The sequence below is a fragment of the Vidua chalybeata genome, chromosome 20 (assembly GCF_026979565.1).
Source record: "Vidua chalybeata isolate OUT-0048 chromosome 20, bVidCha1 merged haplotype, whole genome shotgun sequence".
Taxonomy (NCBI): domain Eukaryota; kingdom Metazoa; phylum Chordata; class Aves; order Passeriformes; family Viduidae; genus Vidua; species Vidua chalybeata.
The window spans coordinates 8,825,975-8,843,903 of NC_071549.1; the positions used below are offsets into that span (position 1 = coordinate 8,825,975).

General features: G+C 45.8%; 2 protein-coding genes across 7 annotated transcripts in view; one reads left to right on the forward strand and one right to left on the reverse strand.

Moving 5' to 3' along the window:
* VMP1 (vacuole membrane protein 1) overlaps positions 1-3,159 on the forward strand; it is a 60,126-nt gene extending 56,967 nt beyond the window's left edge. For all 3 annotated transcript variants that reach the window (XM_053960925.1, XM_053960926.1, XM_053960927.1), the window contains 2 exons: positions 1,014-1,116; positions 2,346-3,159. In XM_053960925.1, coding sequence (XP_053816900.1) covers positions 1,014-1,116; positions 2,346-2,489 — 247 coding nt within the window. In that variant the 3' untranslated portion in view covers positions 2,490-3,159. The remainder of the gene's footprint in view (positions 1-1,013; positions 1,117-2,345) is intronic.
* Positions 3,160-10,926: 7,767 nt separating this feature from the next.
* Positions 10,927-17,805, reverse strand: TUBD1 (tubulin delta 1). 4 transcript variants are annotated; one of them, XR_008434366.1, is made up of 11 exons: positions 17,720-17,805; positions 16,712-16,906; positions 16,270-16,417; positions 15,867-16,083; positions 15,108-15,339; positions 14,270-14,434; positions 13,496-13,624; positions 12,819-13,002; positions 12,526-12,708; positions 11,609-11,701; positions 10,927-11,533 (listed from the first exon to the last, which is right to left on the reverse strand). XR_008434366.1 is itself a non-coding variant. In XM_053961562.1 (9 exons), exons 2-9 carry the CDS (start codon positions 16,881-16,883, stop codon positions 12,606-12,608), a joined length of 1,350 nt encoding a protein of 449 aa, XP_053817537.1. In that variant the 5' UTR covers positions 16,884-16,906; positions 17,720-17,805; the 3' UTR covers positions 12,180-12,605. The 4 variants fall into 4 exon arrangements, 3 of the variants coding, with proteins under 3 accessions (XP_053817537.1, XP_053817538.1, XP_053817539.1); XM_053961562.1 differs by lacking the exons at positions 10,927-11,533; positions 11,609-11,701 and having other exon boundaries at positions 12,180-12,708; XM_053961563.1 differs by lacking the exons at positions 10,927-11,533; positions 11,609-11,701; positions 17,720-17,805 and adding an exon at positions 17,497-17,585 and having other exon boundaries at positions 12,180-12,708.
* Positions 17,806-17,929: the final 124 nt, after the last annotated feature.

Below are 17,929 nucleotides of genomic sequence, written 5' to 3' on the forward strand. Positions count from 1 at the left end.
CAGTGATTTTCTTGAAATGAAACACAAATCAGAATCTCCCTTCTCTTTGCACTTGAGGTGGTCAGTAATGAGAACTGCCCCGTGCTGGAGTGAGGATGGGGTGGATCCAGCTTTGGGAATGTTCTCCCCACACAGCTCAGGCCGTGCGGTTCCTGCTGATCATTTCGAATTTATATTTGAACTTGGGGAGATTTTGAAGGGTTGTGACCACCCTTACAGGGGTCTGGGTCTCCTGCTAAGCCGGATTTAAGGAAAAGCTGCCGGGAAGGCTGGAGGCTGCTGAGAGCCGAGCGCTGGCGGTGCCGGTCCCGGCTTTGGGAGCGCGGCTTTGTGCGGCCCGGGGAGCCGGGCCCGGGCCGGGGCAGCGCTCAGGGCTCCGGCCTCGGGGCCGCTCCTTTGTTCCTTTGTTAATCCCGGCTCGGGGGAGGCGCTCCAGGATCGCTCCCGCATTCTTTTGGGGCCGGGATGACGCACGGCTTGTCCTAAAAAGGACTTGGCCGGGCAGAGGGGCCGGCTCCGTGCGGGAGAGGGGCGAGGCTTGGGCGAGCAGTTTCTTTTTTAACCGAGGAATGACACAAGCGAGCCCCAGTCATTTCCTCATTAATCGGTTCAAACCAGTTCTTACAGGAACTGCCGCTGATAAATGTGGGACTTCTCCGAAGTCATTCATTGGGTTCTCGGCGCTGCTGCCTCCCAGGAAATGCTCCGGCTCTCGGCTTCCTCCGCTCTTCCCAGCGCTGCCGCGCTCAGAAATATTCTTCTTTTTAAGCACTTTTTGAGGATCTGGGGAAATGCATCCCTCCCGAAGTACCAGATCAAAAGATGAAATGCGATTTATTTCTTGGGTTTCTGTTTTCTCGAGTAGCTTCGAGTTCTCTGCTGAGCTGTGGCTCAGCCTGAACTTTGTTCTGATTAGGTAAAGTGGTAAGTTTAAAAAAAAAAAAAAAGTTTTTTCTTTTTTTTTTTTTCTCTCCTCTATTTTGTCTTGTTCTCTGGGATGAACTTTCCATCAGTGCTATTCCGAGTATAGGTCCTTCTCTTCAGAAGCCATTTCAAGAATATTTGGAAGCTCAGAGGATAAAACTTCACCACAAATCCGACAGTGCTGTGCCACAGGTAAGACCCTCTCTGCCTCCCTCCCTCCCCGGCTCGCTTTTCCCTTCCCCGCCTGCCTTAGACCTGTAGTTTTTACAAACATAACTCCCCATTCTATTTTTGAAAGATCTGCACTGACCCAGGGAATAGATAAAAATCTCATTTTAAAAGCAACCTGGGAATTAAAAATGTTAATTGTGTGCTACTGGATTTAAATTCTTCAGAGAAAAAATCAAAACCAGTGGCTTGCCTCTGCATTAGCTGCCTCTTCGGACAGTTTAATTTAAGGAGGAAAAAGTTGCCTTTCCACGTGAAATGGTAACAAACGGGGCAGCACCGATGCTTCAGAAGCCAGTGGGCAGTAAGAGAAATAAAATCCCCAAGCCTTTAGTCTTTGAAAGGAAAAGAAATTACACTGTTTGGGGGAGGTACAAGGGGCAGAAGTGTCCTTTGATACAGAAAAAGTATTTTAAAGTATTTTTAAAAACTTACCCTGAATTTTCAGTGGGACAGAGCAGCTTTGACATGAAATTCTTTAGGCTGCTGAGGCATTTTGAGATCAAATCTATGGATCCAACTCACATTTCACGTGCAGTAGTTGGAGCTGTTGGAAATGTCCCTTGGCCCGTTTGTTCCCACAAAAGAGCCGGAGCTGGGGAGGCTCTGCCTGGAGCCAGGAAATGTGCGGTGATTGCTGAGCTGAGCTTTGCTGCCCTCCTTTGACAAAAAGCACAGCTTAAAATTCCCGTGAAAAACGCTGCAAGTGGCCCCGGCGCCGGAGCTTCAGGGACACCGAAGAGTGGGATCCTAACGGGGAGACAACCCAGAAAAGGCAATTTAGGGAAAAAAAAAAAACCATTGTTAACCAACGACCTGATCGTTTTCTGTGCGAGGAACGCGACAGGGGATGACAGGCAGGGGCTGCTAATTCTGAACTCCACGAATTGTTAAGGAAGCCCAGACAATCCTGGGAATAATAAATCACTTTGGGAGCACACTGGGAATGGTCAGGGATTCGTCATCTGCCCGCCGGTAGATTTGGCAGCCCCTCCTGCATTGTCTTTCAAGGGAGTAAAGTCGGCTTTGCAGAGGGACCTGCAGGAATCCTGTCAGCTCGCACTTGGTTCCTGGTTTTAATTTGATTAATTGCAGAATAAAGACACGGTCAGGCTTTCCCCTTTCACCCAGAACTCTCCGTGTTCCTGTCCACTAATCTTCACTCTCCTCCTCCTTCTGTTTTGTCTCTTCAGGGGGAAAACTGGCTATCCTGGATATTTGAAAAATTGGTGATTGTCATGGTTTGTTATTTTATCTTATCTATAATCAACTCCATGGCCCAGAGCTATGCCAAGCGACTGCAACAGAAGATGTACTCAGAAGAAAAAACCAAATGAGCTTGGAAAAAATGGGAAAAACCCCTCACGATGGGTTTTGGCAGACACGAGAAATGACACATCTTTTCATATGTTTAAAAAACAGCATTATTCAAAAGGGGGAAAAATTTTTAACATCAATTTTCAACTCTTAACAAGTTTTTTTTTTGTTTTGTTTGATTTTGAAAGTAATTTGGATATTACAGCAACTGTTTCACTGACAAACTTATAAACCTTACGGTAAGGTGTGAATGCTTCACAACTCTGGGTTGTGTTTTACAGGATGGGCGGTGGGATGTTAAATGGGGTTTAACACAAATGTTGTCCATCCAAATTACTTCCAAAACCGATGATTTAATACTCCCCATCTCCTGATTTAACTTCAGAATCACCTGAGGGTAACATTTGCTTTTGAAGGGTGGCTGGTTTGCTTTTTCCATAAGTTTCAAGACCATGACAATGTAAATAACTGAGTACAGGTGGGGTACAAACTGTTGCATGTCCCTCATGGTAAGGCTGTTCTGTCTGAATTCCCAGTGTCCCATTGCATTGCACGCTGGAAAAGCCACCCTCTCCAACTTCATGATGTTAGCAGAGATGGTTGATGTCAAAATGCTGAAGCCAACATTTTTTATTCTGTATATTTAGAATGAAGTTAAGATAAAAACTTTATAAAGTCATCTTATGATCATTCCAGAATTTCTTGTGTCAGTCTTTTTAAGCTGTTTCTTTTCCTCTCTCAATTTTGGATGCTCTGTGCATGTTTGCTCATCCTTCCTGCACTAATGGTGCTCAAACCCTTTGTTCTTTTTTGTTTTGTTCATTTTTTGTTCTTTTTTCTTCAGAACTTTTTGCTTAGCAAAGGGAGGAGGGAAGGCTGTGCCTTGCTTGAAGCACACTCTGTGCTTAAGTAGGTGAAATAGAGAACAAGATTTGTTATCCTGAATTCTGCTCAGGTGTTTGCCCCTGAGCCAAGAACTGTGGGCAGTGGAGGAGAAGAGAAGGGGAAGAGTTGAGATTCCAGCTGAAAGCAGATTTTGTGTCTACCCAGTAATGGTGCAGATAACTTTAGAAACCTTTACCCTCATGCTTTTCAAGTCAGAGTTGTTACGATCAGCGTGTGCCAGTTCAGATGTCCAGGAACAGAATTTATACTAAAATGGCTCTTTTCCCTCTTTAGTGCCTCAGTCCCCACTGCTGCTGTACCTGCACTGCTCTCATCACTTGTGAACAGTTGTTTCTCGTTTTTATCCTAGGGGGGTAAGCACCAAGAATTCATTTACCTTTCCAATGAGCGTTCTCAGGAGGTGGCCCAGAGCCCAGCTTAGCTCAGGCCGCTCCTGGCCCCGGGTTAGGCAGGGCTGCAGGCGGGTGTGTTGTGTTGGAGCCCGTGGTGTTGCCAGCGTCGTGCCATGCCATGGCTGTACCATCCTGTCGGATAGCTTATCAGACTGATGTTGACTGTTGGATCTCATGGCAACAACAGTCGGTAGGCTGTCTGACATTTTGGTATCTCTCATCTGACCCTTCCTCATCCATCCCCAGCTGTTTCCATTGAGCATCAGCAGCACATCCTGTCTGTGCTTGGGCTGGGATGGAGCTCCAGTCCTGCAGAACAAAGCCTGGTGAAGGTGAAGCTCCCCTGGCCGGGGCTGAGGTTTGTACCATTCTCTTGGCTTCACTGGGAGCTTCAGGCAGTTTGGGGAGGGTTTGCATGGGCTGCTCCAACAAATTCCAGTATCTGCAAGTCCCAGCGCAGGAGTTGGTGCGAGGGAGTTTAAAGCACAAAGGCTCTTCAGCTGTTCCTGGTGGTTTTTAAAAGGTGAACAGTATTTAATAAATTTACCATTTTTTAACCTGAATATGGCCTTTGACAATAATGTCACAAAGAACTTGCTCTGGTACAATTCCAAACCCCACAGGTGTGTTTGGAACTTCACCTTTTCAGCCTACAAAGCCTCAGCCTTGCACTTTGTAAGGGATCACCTCAGAGTTCCATTTCCCCTCAGGACGCTGGATCAGTGGATCTGGTGGAGCTGGATCTGGTGGCAGCTTTTTGGTCCCCAGATCTGTCATCTGAGGGACCCAGGTATTTATTAACCCCTCACACTTCTGGGAGGGGATGGCATTGATGCCATGCTGGGGTCCCTTGTGTTCTCAGGTTGGAATCAGGACACTGCAACAATAACTAAAAAAGAAAAAAAACCCTTTTCCCTAGAGCCTGAGCCAATAAACTGCACATTTCTAAATGCTTTAGTGGTCTCCTTGAAATTCTGTCTCTTGCCTGCTGAAAAACCACTAAGAAAACTGAAAGCTTTTCCCCACTTTTGGTTCAATATGTTTATATACTTATAGTGTGAAATATATATATATATATTGTTCTTCAGCTTGTGTTTCCATGTGTCCATTCCACTAAGCTCTGCTGTTATTTTGAAGCTTTCTAACACTATTTAAAGAAGGAAGTGATCATTCTACCTGCTTCTGTCTGACTTGGTAAAAGGTAAAAAACCCCATAATAATAGAAAAAAAAGTGACACAAACCTGATGAGATTTGCAATGGATAGTTTTATGATTGCTTAAATAAACAAAGAAATAACATTTCCCAGTGTTTATTTCAGCTGGATTGTTTCCATTCTCTGTATTGAACTCTCTTGGTAACTGACATTTGCTGTCCCAAACATTCTCCAGTGTGAACACAGAAGATAATTCAGCAGTTGCATTTTGTGCCTTCAGAGAAAGAGTCAGCCTTTAGCATTTGACCTGAAAACGTGGATTTTGCTCCCTTAACCCAAAGTTTCCTTTTGTTGTACATATCCTCATTACACATGAAGCAGTCAGTTCTGTGTGTTGGGGACAAATCCAACGGGAGCTCTTGCAAGAGGAACAATCTTGGCACAAATCCCTATTTTTAGCTGCTGTTTCTTGCAGTTAGACACTAAATAAAGTATCTTGCTTTTTTTTTTTCTGGGAATGAAAATCACACGGAAGTAACAGCCCTGTAAGAACAACTAATGACTTTAATGTGACAGATTTTTTTTTTTTTTTTTTTTGGTCTCATTATCTGTGAAACGAGGTCAGGTGGGGCTGCAGCTCCTCCTCCTCTGGGTTCTCTCTCTGTTTTCCTGCCTGCCCTGAGGATTGTGCCTCCCCACACCTCTGAGAGGGGCAGTGCCCCTCTGCTGGCAGCCACCGCGTGCCCCAGCAGGCAGGAATTGTTGGTGCAAGCAGAGTTCAGGTCACAGCGAGCCAGGTCAGGTCAATCCGTGCAGTTGCAGCCTCACGTCCATCAGAAGAGTCAGAAATCTGCTGCTCCCTGACCTGGAGCTCTGCCCTCCGTGCCAGTGTCACGCTGGTTCTGTTCAAGCAGCTCCCTCACAGCTCCCCCAGCTGCCTGTTCCTGCTAAAAGATCCTCGTCACTAACACTTGACAGTGGCTTGATGCTGTTCCAGAAAGTCCTTTCCTGCTGTGCTTTTGGGCTTCAGCATTTAATTTGTCAGAATCAGCCTCCCTCTCGCTGCAGGCCCTGCTAAGTGCAACCAAAACACTCTGGATGTTTCCCTGATTATCAAGCAGAAATATAAATATCAGTGAAAAAAATTGATGGCAAGTGTAAAGAAAAGTAGGAGTTGGGTGTGTTCTTTGGAGGTAAGAAATAAATGTAAGGTTTTCTTTGAAGCACATGGTTAAAAATACTTTGTAATCAGCAGTTAAAAGGCTGAATGTCATTACAGATAAGGTGATTGGAATGACTCTCCTGAGATTTAAAATTCTGGTTTTTTGCTGTAAATTTGGTTGTTTTTTTGGAGAAGAAGGAAAAGCACTTGGAAAACTGTGAGTACTTCACCCAGCTCCCTCCAGACTGCAGCAGCTGGTGGAGTGTGGGAGTGGCAGGGGATCCTGCTGGGCAGGTGAGGGATCAGTGCTGGATCTCTGCGACCCCGGGTGAGGGGAGTGGAGCAGTCCCTCCCCTGTGAAACACCTCTGATGCATTCAGACAGGAGGTGCATATCTGCATATGCTCTTGCAAAGTCATTTTTAGAAGGATTATGGTGACAAACTCTGAGCCCACTGTGGCTTTGCTGATTCAGGCGCCTAATGGAGGGCATGGAATGCTGGCCTGAATTTCTTCATACATTTCACTTGTTTGTTGATGCATCCACTCGGCCTTCATGAAAGGCAGCAGAACATTGTTCTGGCAGAGGGAGAGGCTGGAACAACCTGGGTCAGCTGTCACAAGAGGGGAAGGAGCTCAAACAGAAACTCACCGCTGTTCTGTCACCTCCCAGCAAACGGGGAGAGCCCTGCAATCTGTGACTGCTTGGAATGTGTTAAAAATTCAGGGGAAAAAACTGGTATTTTTGTAAAAAAAGGTGATTATTACCGTGTTTGAATTACCAGTGAAGAGGCTGTTGAGGCCACTCAGCCCTTCACTGGTGGTGGTGGAGCAAAGGTGCAAATGTGAACCTGTGGAATGAGCCCAGCTTGGGGTTAGTTTGCTTTAGCACTGCCCTTTGTTGTGCTGAGGAGGTTTTATTAATTTATTATTGTTATTATCCCTGAATTGAGTCAAAGTGCAGTGACTCCATTAGCATTAAACCAAAGGTCACCTTTCAGCAGAGCTCGTTGGAGGAGCTGCTCAGCTCCCGTGGAATCTTCCGTGTTCAGGGCAGTCGCTCCCAGCTCATTGTTCGGGCGTTCCCAGGGGCTGCCCGCGGCTGCCCGGGCAGTGGCAATGAGGAAACCGGCGGCTCCTTCCTGCCGAAAGGCGAGAGAGAGCAGTGTCAGCTCGGGTATTGTTCCTGCTCTGGTCACAGCCACGCCCGGCTCCTGGAAACGGCTCTTCCGGGCCTCCAGAATGGGTTGGTGGCTCTGGTATCACCTGTAAGAAATTCTTACCAGAGCCAATGCATTTCCCAAAGCTTGTTTCATCCACAAGAAATGACCTCGTGGTGCCTCTTTGTGCTGTCAGGAAAGAACCTGGCAGTTCTCTTGCAGGAGCTGCTGCTGATTAAAACATCAATACCCTGTTCAAGGCTCACACTTTGAGAGACTGTGGCTTTCCTCAGAAAGGTTATTAGGATTTTTCCATCCTTTGATGGGAAAACACAAGTTTCTGTGCTCAGCATTTCTCAGTCTCAGAGAGAAAACACACATTCAGATTTACAACATCGTGCAAATCTCACCATGGTCACAAAACCTCTCTGGGCTGGTTGGAAACCTCACTGCTCCCGGTGCCTGGTTTGCTGCAGCTGCTTTCTGGAGAGCTCTCAATATTTAGGATATTTTCATAACGCTTCATTTCTCGGATTCCTGGCTTTGTAGGTCTCTCCTCAGCCCAGCTGACCTCCTGTGACACAGGCAGTGCATTCCTGGGTGTTGTGTAAGGCTCGAGGTGGGGAGCAGCAAGGAAGAAACTTTTAAGATGCCTGAAGCCGGTATTTACTTGACTTCCAACTAATGAATGCCAAAACCATTTTCAAAGCAGTATTTCGCTACTGCAAGTGGTGGTTTTAATTCTGTTGCCTCCTTTAACTACTGTACAAAGTGTCTCTCCCACTTCTGCGTGGGGCAGAGCCCAGGGAAGCCCTGGAGCACCTGAGAGCCTCGTGGCTGCCCAGGAGCAGCCAGGTGTTTGTGGGGGAAGTGAGGCAATCTCTGGCAAGAGATTCCAGCTGTGACTGAGAGATCCTTCCAATTCAGTGGAAAAGGAAAGGCTTGAAGTGTTGTTTGGCAGAGCCTGAGAGCCCTTGCTTGAAACTGTCACTGCTGTCCCCTCCCTCGGGCCTTGGAGCTCTCTCTGCCCTCGTGTGGAGCCATTTTTGGCCAAGTTCAAGCCTGTTCCCTGCAGGTTTGCTCAGCTGGAACAGGACTCCCCACGTGCTGAGGTTTCCTTCCTGATGTCACGGTGAGCTCTCCTTTCACAGCACTCATCAACTGTGAGTCTGCTTTTTGTGTGAAAATACTGGGTTTGAGGGGAAGCCTGACTAAATCTTTATAGAGGAAAATAAAGTGAAACTCTGAGCTAGTGGCTGGTGGGGGGGAATGGAAGCTTTCTTCTTGGGAGCAGAGTATTTAATTGGATTTTTGGTCTTTCATTGCCAAATTTATAGTTTTGGCTTTTATCAGTTGCATTTGGTTTCTTCACCAAAATTCAGCCTCTAAAGGAAAGATTCACAACTCCAAATCACTCCATAAGCACAGCTGCTGACTTTAATGCCTCCCAGTCAGCTAACACAGGCTGGAATTGCCCAAAGTGGGGTGGGGAGGAAACTTGCCAGAATTTTCTATGCAAGTGGCAGAAGGACAGGCCAGGCCAGCCAGCAGCAAGCACCTCCATGGAAAGATGGGTCCTTGAAGTCAGGATTGTTCCAGGCCACGTGAATTAGTGCCCAGCTCTCAGCATCTTCACTGCAGGGAGCAGCCAGAGCAGCCCCTGCCAGCCCAGTCCAGGCAGGATTTGATTCCACCTTCAGCCTGTGGGATGGGGCCACTTCCCATCCGCTCCGAGGGCTCTGCTCTCCTGTAAATGATCCATCACATCTTGGAGGCTGCTGGGCAGAAGTTCAAATCCAGTCCTGCCATCTGCCCACAATTACACCACTTTCAGGCAACTGAAGTGTATTTTTGTGAGCCTTAAATAAACATGACATTGTCCATGTAACCAAATATGTAGAATAATCATTTTTGCAGAATGCACCCATTTCAGTGCAAATCCAGCACAGGACTCGTTTCTCCTCACACAGCCAGTGAAACAAAAGCTCAAGCAATGTTTTCCTGGTTTTTTTTTGGCTTTTTTTTTTTTGTTTGTTTGTTTAACCAGTGGCTTATTTTAGTTTCTCCACTTAGTGCTTTTAAAATGGGAATTTTGGCCTAGAGAACACCGCCAGTTTACTAATTTTTCTATCTTACAGTGTAACATTTGGGATTTTTAAGTTTGGTTTTAAGACGGTTTCTAGCACCTAATTCACACAGATAAGTGTGACTCTCTTAGGAGCCACTGTTCAGTATCTCTCAGGCTTGTTTGAACATGGGGTTAAAAATTTACATTTCTTCCATGATCTTTATCATGGAGCACCTTTACTCTAAAAATTGCCTTGATTTCCTAACGAGCAGTTTCTCCAAGCTCTTCTCTGAGGTCGTTTCCACCTTTTCCCTGTGGCTGGCAGGAATGTTTATTTCTTGCAGCTCCTGGAAAGGGTTAAGCGGGGTTGTGGCGCTCCAGGGCGGGGGCTGAGTCCTGCCCCACCCGGGCAGGGGAAGTGGCGCGGGCTGCAGGGACAGGATTCCCACAATGCGGGCTCAGAAGGGACCATTGTGAGCCCCAGTTGGGCTGAAAGAGCCGGAAAGGCTCCACGGTTCAAATTCAGGATTATCAGCTCCACTTCCAGGCCGTTAAAGCTGCCGGAGTGTCCGGGCTGTGCCTCTGGAGCGTGGGCAGAGGCTGGAGCAGGAAGCTCCGGGGGAATTTGCTGCTTTGGAAAAGCTCTGTCTGGGCTGCCCTTGAGAAAAGGCAGCAGCTCAGTTCCTTTTGCAAGTTTTTTGTGCTATATCGGATCCATGAATCACTTTCCTGATTCCTCTTGTGCAGTTTTTAAAGTGGAGTCCAGCAAAAAGCAGATTTCTTTAAAGTACACTCAGTCCTATTTCCTTTTGGATGTTTGGGCTCTCATTTAATAATATTTATCCATACTAAATTTATTAGCAAATGCAGAAAGAAGTGAATTATTCATTCAAGGCCTTTTTGTACCTTAGTGTTTCTCAGTACTTTGAATATAATTTCCTCTTTTCATGTATTAAACCCTGGTTGTTGTGGGAACCACAACAGATTTTTTTCTCTTACATATTTCCATCTTCCTTGTGCTGGTACTGAGTCTAACCTTAAAAACACTAATATCTATTTATGCCCAAGTAAATAAATTGTAACTAAATTGCCAAACACTTACTGTGTTTAAAACATTTTAGGTTATTTTTTATTTTGGTGTGTTTGTTTTATTTTGTTTGTGGGTTGTTTTTTTGGGGTGTAGGGTTTGTTTTGGGTTTTTTTTTTTGTGGTCAAATAAATGTTCTGCTATTCATGAAATGTCTGCTATAGTTGGAGTTCTTGAATCAACTTCCAAGTGAGCTGCACCTGTCCTTTCCAACAAACAATAGTGAGATTTGGAGCATTGTTCCTGGGTTTATGAACATCCTGTGGGGACTTTGCCTACAACAAGCAAGGTCAAGGCCACTGATTCTGCTGTTCCTGTCTCTGAGCCATTGGCTTGTGCTGACCTTTGATCTACCTCTTTAATTGTAATAGTTAATGAAATAAAGGCCTTCTTCCAGGCTCTATTTACATAATTAATTTTATCAATTACATAGAGAATTACTCCTCCACCTTTTAATGTAATTGCAGGTGATGACTATTTGATAGTGGCTGTTCACTTCCTGTCACTTTGACCCTCTCCACATCCTGGGGAAAAAATAAAGGAATCCCATCATAGATCAAAAAAAAATGAAGGCTGAGTTTGGGAAAGGGTGTGAGAATTTCAGGACTGAAAAACATTCACAGGAAGAAGCTAAGAGATGCCTAAAACAATTCCTGTCAGCCTCTGCTCCAGGGCAGTAAGGGATTATAGCAGCTAAAATTTGAATTTTTGCTTTGGGGTTAGACATCTTACCTGTGTGCTGCGTTTCCTGACGTGGCACAAATTCTGCCATCAAACAAACAAAAAAGACCAAATATCCTGCTCCATAAGCCTGAAGGGCCATAAAAAAATAACAAATATGGTTCTATATCATTCATAGGTTCACTGAGCACCTGCTGTGTTTGCTTCATGCTCAGAATTGTGAATACAGAGAGATAACATGAGGTTATTTCTGCAGTTAAGCTATTTATTGCTACAGCACTACAATGACCCATTGCTCTCTTCCTTGTTTCTCAGGGAACTTACCTGTCCTTAGCCTTCTGAAAAACTCTTTTACCTGTCCTGTGAAGTGAGAAGGAAAAGGATTCCTGGGACTTGGCCATTTTTTCATGGAGTTACCTATTCTCATTTCTGATACTGGAAATTCTGTTTAGGATCTGTTGAAAACACCAGGGGAATTTATTTCTGTGTTGCTGAACATCCTGTGCCTTTTGGAGGAGGGAGAAGCTCACCATGGTCTCCTTTCCTGACCCTTTGTTCCTGAAAACTCGAATTGCCTGTGCTGTTTGTCTGAACTTCTTGTGCAATCTTTCCTGCAGTTTCTTCTGTGAAAATACCCAAATTAGACAATGGTTGAAAGTGGCAGAAACAGCAGAAAATCCCTTCTGACCAGAGCAAGCCCCAGCTCTGAGCTGCCATCTTTTGAATGAAATGGCACTAAAACCTGAAGGTGCACTGTGAAATTTGTCCATTTGTCAAGGAAAAAGTCCTTGAGACTGATTTAACTCTTTTCATTTTTGGCCTGTGGATTATTTTTATGGGAGAACAGTGTGATATGGGTGGGGAAATGGCAAGAATTCCCAAAGCTCTCCCTACCATTAATGAAGAGCTGACTGAGGCAGAAGAGAGCTCAGTGTTACAAGGTAATCTTTAATTCTTCTGTACTCTTTTATTCATTTTAATTCAGTGGGTGCCTTCTCAAGTCATTCCATCCTTTCTCCTGCCAGGAGGGAGCTGCAGCTTCCCAGGGCACCACCTTGTGGTCGTGGTAAAACTCAGGCAAAAAGGAGCCAAGTCCTTAAATTGACTTTGGAAATTAGAAAATGTATTTATGACACCAAATTGTAAGTTCTTACATCTGCAATCTACCAGCCATCCTCATCACAAATATGCTTAAATAATTAACAAGTTAATTAACTTATAACTTGGAGAAAACAGGAGTTGTAGTTTTGCTTAGTGAAACAGTCAGAAAAGGATACAGCTACAGTATATAGCAAATGTATTGAAAAATAGGTATTTATTAGATATATTAAATAAGAATAATAGGAATATATTCAGCTCAGATTCGGTTCTTGCTATTCAAACACACACAAACACAGACACTCTGCTCCTAAGACTAAAAAATAACTCCAGTCAATAATTTACATACTTCAGGAAGTTGATGGAAGGTTTTCCAGCTTGGTTCTTTCAGAAAATCTCTATTTCAGACCATCTTAACAAAGAAATCAATCACAGATTGGTGTAACTGGAGATAACTTGTTCCAGGGTTGTGAAGCAGTCCAGGAAATCTTCCTCTTGGATTCCAAACTTTGTGTACTGGTGAAGGTAAGCTCTGTGTGTTGAAGAATGGGTCAGACATTAGAAATCAGAAAGAAATTCATTAGAAATCAAGAAGAAATTGGCAATTATTAGTGAAGTACCAGCATAATTATTTTCACTTACTTGGAAGCAAACATATTCCAAGCTTTTCCTACGATGCTGTCAAGAGGTTTCAGCAGGAACTGGCTGTTGCTGACCAAAGCAGCAGACTTTTCATACTTGTTAAATGCTCTGGGAGTTTTCCATGCATTAAAAGCATCCTGAGGGTTTAGCCATGATGTGTATAACGAGGGATCTTGGAAACTTCCTGTAGCAGAAACAGGACAACCCTTTGGACAAAACCCACACTTGATCCCTATATGGCCTAATCAGTGCTGTCAGATCAGTTCAGGCCTGGGAAAATATCTGCAGAGTGGGCAGCCTGTTGAAAATACAACTTTTAAACAGACTCCTTAGATTATCTAGAAGCACACTGGTGTGGATAATTCAGCTGCCAGCAATGCTCATCACTCCAGAGACAGCTAGATGTATTTTCAGACATTATAGCCAAGAATTCCAGATATAGACTTGAGTCTCTTCCTCCTTCCCTAAAGTGCTTCAGGAAACTCAGAAGTAAAACACAACAGCCCTAAGCAATTAGACAATGTGGCCTTGGACAGTAAAATGTTCCTAGAGGGAATATCAGCCTTAGGAGTCAAATGTGTGGTCTTGGGATGTTTCCACTTGCATCAGATCTGGTTGCAAAGTCAGCAGTGAGATGTGAAACCAGGCCCCCTGAGGTGCTGTGCTCCTCCTCTTACCCAAGTCCATGCTGTGCACATCTTTTCCTCTCAGGATAACCAGGTTGGCAATGGAAGTGTTAAAGTGCAGGGGCTTGTTTGTGGAGGGGATGGAGGATGGGTGTGGTGGTCGTACTTGCCAATCAATACCTTTGGGATTTGGGAAAAAGAGATGGAAAAGCAAGTTAATGTTTTGTGAAGATGCAGATGGGAACTATCACTGTGCCCCAAACTGAGACCACACTGGAGTTTGTGGCTGCTGCACATGAATGAAGCAGCAATCACACAATTCCCAGAGAAAACCACTGCTAATCCAGCAGGATTTGCCTGGCAGTCACTCTGCCAGAGCAAATGGATACCTGTTTCTATACTTAGCAAGCCTCCAGCCCATTCCTTGCATAACTGGAGCTGTAACTGAATTCTCCATGTAAATTACATGGGAGAGCTGAGCCTGATTTTTATGCGTAGAAGGTGTAAAAAGAAAAAGCAGAGCTCACCATCCAAGAAATGTTCCAAATGAGTTATGTAAATTAAGTGCAGAGCCGCAGACTGTCAGTTTGGTTTGTGTTTGCAATAGTTATAATTAACTGAGATGTCTGGAAGCAGAGCAGGAGCAATCTGGGAGCTGCTGTGGCAGCTGAGGGAATGGTGAAAGGAGCAGCTGGTTTTGTGGGGGCAAATTCCTGCTGAGGGCAACAGCTTCTTTCTGAACTCTACAAAGCATCCAGCTTTATTGCATCTGCACAAATGAATGTTTAAAGAGTGATGGAGAGTGAAAGACTGGTGTTTATTTACCTTCCTCCATTGGAGCATTAGCAATGAGCATCTGCCTGAGGTGTTTGATGAGGCCAGGCCAGCTGAAGGTGCTGTAAGGCAGGGAGCTCTCAGGCATCTGGGGGATGTTCCTCAGGCCCAGCATCCTGAACTCGGGATGTGGGACCAACGTCTCCATTAAATCTCCTGCAAGGAGAAATCAACAGCTGCTCATGTTTGACAAAGACATTTGCACAGGGCAGCTAAAATGGGAGAAGAGTGAGGAATGTTCAGAGATGTAGCAATTTCAAAGCTTTGCAAACTGTGAATTACTGAGTTCTATACAGGGTGTTGTTAGCTTTTATTTTACAGTTTAGGTCAAAATCTCAAGGACTCTGAACTCCAGACAGATGTGGAAGTTTAATTGTACAAGCAATATGGGCAACTTTCTCTAATTCTTTCAAGGTACAAATGTCAGTCTGCTGCATGTTGCTACCCAGTTCTCTGCTCACCTCTTCTGCTGAGCAAAACTCAAAACTCTCAGTTTGTTTCAGCTGATACAAACTTCTAACCCAAAGTGAAATGTGAAACTCAGTCCAAAATTACTGCCCTGCACGAATTTCCTCTGAAATGTAAACAGGTACAAGGTGTCTGTGATCACTTAAAAAAGGAGAAACAGGGTTCTTTTGGTAAAGAATGAAACCAGAAGTCGGGGGAATCTATTTTTGACTCTGCTATAACATCGGGATTGAACTTCTAAATTGGTCTTTTCCTGTCTTAAAACTTGAGATGTATCCAAATACTTGAGCAAGGAGACTGAAGAACTTCAGTTCCCAGCTGAACTGACCCCAGAAAGGTGTGTGGGTGCTGGGTGTGGTACCTAAAGGGTTTCTGCTGTAGCCTGAGCCCCCTCCTGCTGTGTGAGTGGGCTGGAAAACACTGCCCAGCTGGTGAGCAATGACTTGATTGACATCCCTGAAGGAAATCTGTTTGATATTCATCAGCTGGGCACAGATCTTGTGGATGACATCATTTTCATGGACAAGAAGGGCATCTGATGAGTGGTACAGATGTGACAGAGTCAAAACAGAGTTGTAGTTTTGAACAATGACCTGGAAGCAAACAAAACAACACACACAAAGAAGAGTCAAACTATTTAATCTCCCTTTAGTTTATAATCCCCTGGCTCCTGCTGTTTCCTCAGTTATGATTTAGGAAGTGATGCATTTTCTTTGCCAGAGTGCAGAATGAGGTCAGCAGCTCAGAGCCTTTTCATGGAAAGAGGGCAAGACCTGTGAAAATCAGGTTATCCATCTCTCTCCATACAAACATGCTGGAACCAGATCTGCCTGGGAACTGATTACAATGCTGAGATAAGAGCATATCAGGAGATTTCTAGTTAGAGAACAGAGCTTCTTGTTAATCTGCATCACTTCAGCATTAAATTATCAAGAAGAGTTTTTTTGGTGAAAATTCTTTAGCTGTGATACTGAGTCACTTGAACTTTTTCAGTGTAAAATATACCCATTTTCTAGTTTATGTCTGTTGTAGATATTTTGTTTAAAAGAAACCAGTAATTATAAACTCATAAATTCTATGTAAACTATTATTATGTATTAAAAGGCAACATGACATTCACCTCCCCAGTGCCATAGGGCCAGACCACGTGGTTCAGTATGAAGGAGGTTGGAAAAGCATCTCTCAAACACTGGGTCACAAATGCTCCCAGGCCTGATCCTGTGCCCCCAGCCATGCTCATGATTGTGAAAAATCCCCCGAGTCGATCACATTTCTCTGCTTCTTTCTGCACCAGGTTCATGATTGCTTCTTTGTGTCTGGGCCCGTGAACAGAGTAACTGTGGGGTAACACAAAACAGCAAGACAGGGCAGGGTGCATCAAAATAAAAGCACAAAGGTGAAGTTATTCACAAAGCAAATTTTACTTTAGGTGCCACAGCTGCTGCATTACCACTCTTAGGGAGTCTGAGCAGCTCACCAGCCTCCAGAACTCCCTCAGGGAAGCTTGAGGCAGCTGTTCCTACCCGTTGGCCCAGTTGTTCCCAGATCCTTGCTTCTGGCAGAAGTGTGAGTGGCTGCTGTACTTCCAGTGGCCAGACCTGGCAGCCATGGATAAGGTCTGGCTGATCACTTTGGGCTCCATGTCAACAAGCACAGCCCGGGCAACAGGTACTGCACAGGAAGGAAAAGAAAATTAGGGGAAAAGTGCTGATTATTTATGTGGGATGGATGAGCTTGGATGGGTACAATGTCCCAAGGTTATTCCTACTACCCACTTCAGCCAAACTCTTCATGGGACAGTACTGAAAGGATCTGGCCATGCCCTGATTGCTGCTGAACCATTTATTGTGCCAAAACCAAATCTGAGCTCCAGAGAGCACGGATCTCTCGTGAAATAAACCACTTGATGTTTCTGTGTGCTGAAATCAGACCCTGAGAGGGGAAAAAAGCCCTTTAAAGCTGTACCTGCAGACTCCTCCTCGCAGAAGAAACGTTCCTTGCAGGAATCTTGGTAGGATTCATTCTCCTTCTTGGAACACAGCCCGTGGGTGCCACGGATGTCACTGCAGAGAGCACCGAACACCTCCTGCCCAATCTGGTTCCCACACTGCCCAAGCTGCACTGTGACAATTGACATCCTTATTCACTTGGTATTTAAGCCTGAAAAAGAAAATAATTTGTTTTCTCACTTTTGCTTGGTAAAGCAGGGTGGGAACAAGCAGTTATAACTGAAGAGTTACAGGACTAGGAAGCAAAATTGGAAAACTTAAGCCAGGTCAAAAATGTAGCTATTTTCCAGTTGGAAACTGCACCAGGCCTGATGCCAGAGCCTGCTGAGGTGACAAAAGGATTCCCTGGAGAATTCCCCTTGTTTCCACGACACAGAGCAAACTGTTTGACTCCATCCTGGTATGTTTTGACATTTTTCCCCACCCAGCATATGACAGCAGCTCTGCTTTCTCACTTTTCTAGCCCTTTACAGAAAAAAGGTAATTTTTTTTTTTTAAACTCTCTGAGTTGTTCTGGGCTGCTGTTCCTCACTCCCATCCCAGCCGTGCCTCAGCACTCCTTGGATCGCTGCCCGTGCCTGCAACGCGTCCTGCAGGCAGGTACGAGCTCACTGACATTCCCAGCCCGCCACGGGCCAAGCCGGGTGTCACTGGGAGACCGAGTCACCCCTCACGCAAAAAGTTAACAAATATCTGAATTATTGCCAGGAAAGGCTCATGTCCAAAGCGCACGACACCGACCCGCCCGTGCCCGATTCCCTCCGCGGGCAGCCCCACTCGGGTCCCCGCGGCCACAGAACGCCCCTCAGGGCCGGTCTCCCCCTCACGGAACACCGCCATGTTCCCGGCGCCGCCTCTCCTCACGCCCCTCGGTCCCGAGCCCCGTCCCCGAGCCTCTCTGCTCAACAGCCCGCCCCGGGGTCCCGGCGTCGCCGCGGGTCCCGGTTCCTCCCTCAGCGCTCACCTCGTCCCCGCCTTCGAACGGCCCGCCGGGCGCCTGCGCACTGCGCGCTCCGGGCGGGCGGCCCGGGCGCTCCCGCCCGCGGCGGCTTCGCGGCTCCCTCTGCGCGCGCGCCGCCCGCGCGGCTTCACCGCGGCCTCCGCGCAGGCGCCGCGCCGCTGCCAGGGGGCGGGCGGGCGCGCGGCGCGCTCACCGCGCAGGCTCGGCGGGGCC